Consider the following 1,280-nt stretch of genomic DNA (forward strand, 5'->3'; position numbering starts at 1 on the left):
TCATCATCATCATCTGCATCTTTTTTTCATGCATAACTCCACCTATCACCATATTTGGTTGATAATCTCTTGAAATATCAGGGCAAATTTAGGAAAAATCTTCAAAGAATGTAAATTAAAAAGCATCATACAATCTATCATAAACTTTGGAAACTCCCAAACTTTTATAGTTGAATCTAAATAGTGGTAAATCTCACTCAAGCAGAAAATTCAATGAAAGAGTACGTTTACACTAATAGAAATTCCACAAATAATAATAATAATAATAATAATAATAATAATAATAATAATAATAGTAATAATAAAAATAATCCTTTCTACTGAAGGCACAAGGCCTGAAATTTTAGGGGTGGAGCTAGTTGATTTTATTGATTCCAGTGCCTAACAGGTATTTATTTTATCAACCCCAGAAGGATGAAAGGCAAAGTCAACTTCGGTGGAATTTGAACTCAGAGCACGAAGACAGACAAAATACCACTAAGTATTTTGCCTGGCATGCTAATGATTCTGCCAGCTTGCCACCTTAAATAATAATAATAATGATGATGATGATGATGATGATAATAATCCTTTCTACAATAGGCACAAAGTCTAAAATTTTTGGGGAAAGGAGCTTGTCAATTTCACTGACCCCAGTATTTGACTGTTACTTATTTCATAAAACCCCCCAAAAAATGAAAAGCAAAATCAACTTCAGCGGAATTTGAATTTAGAACGTAAAGACAGATAGAAATGTTGCAAAGCATTTTTGTACAGTGTACTGACAATTCTGCCAGCTCACATTATCTGTAGTATTAACAGAAGAATGTATAAGATATCCTTCAACAAAGAATTATTCAATTATATTGCACATTAAAACAATGGGGTACTAAAAGTAATGTTTGAGTGAAACAGTCTTCCAATCTATCTAAGAAGGCAATACCTTCAAATAGAACTGATTTGGTCGGGGATGATCCCAGTTCAATATATTCCAGCATGGAAAGTAGCCATTATAAAATTATGAGGGTGATGAGGATGATGATATCAAGAAATTTGCTTTACTTCACACTGCATGGCCATGTGGTTCTGGGTTTCATTTCACTAAAAGCCAGATTTGAAAAAGTGTCTTCTACTGTAACTCCAAGTTGGCCAATATTTTGAAGGTAAAAATCTGATTGATGCAAAATTAAACTGTGTAGAAGCCTGCAATATGATGTAGTCCAACCCCCATGCCAGCATAGAAAACAAACGTTAAATGATGATGATAATAATATGTATATATACACACACACAAACATATA

At 32.6% G+C, this 1,280-nt stretch overlaps 1 protein-coding gene and 1 long non-coding RNA gene across 2 annotated transcripts in view; one reads left to right on the forward strand and one right to left on the reverse strand.

The window, feature by feature from the left end:
- LOC128249606 (uncharacterized) overlaps window positions 1–1,280 on the forward strand; it is a 143,766-nt gene that overhangs the window by 31,077 nt on the left and 111,409 nt on the right. The window lies entirely within an intron of this gene.
- LOC106884196 (uncharacterized) overlaps window positions 74–1,280 on the reverse strand; it is a 48,824-nt gene continuing 47,617 nt past the window's right edge. The window contains exon 4 of the mRNA XM_014935441.2: window positions 74–99. Within this exon, the coding sequence (XP_014790927.1) occupies window positions 89–99 (11 nt within the window). The 3' untranslated portion in view covers window positions 74–88. The remainder of the gene's footprint in view (window positions 100–1,280) is intronic.

This window comes from Octopus bimaculoides, chromosome 16 (genome assembly GCF_001194135.2).
Source record: "Octopus bimaculoides isolate UCB-OBI-ISO-001 chromosome 16, ASM119413v2, whole genome shotgun sequence".
Classification (NCBI taxonomy): Eukaryota; Metazoa; Mollusca; class Cephalopoda; order Octopoda; family Octopodidae; genus Octopus; species Octopus bimaculoides.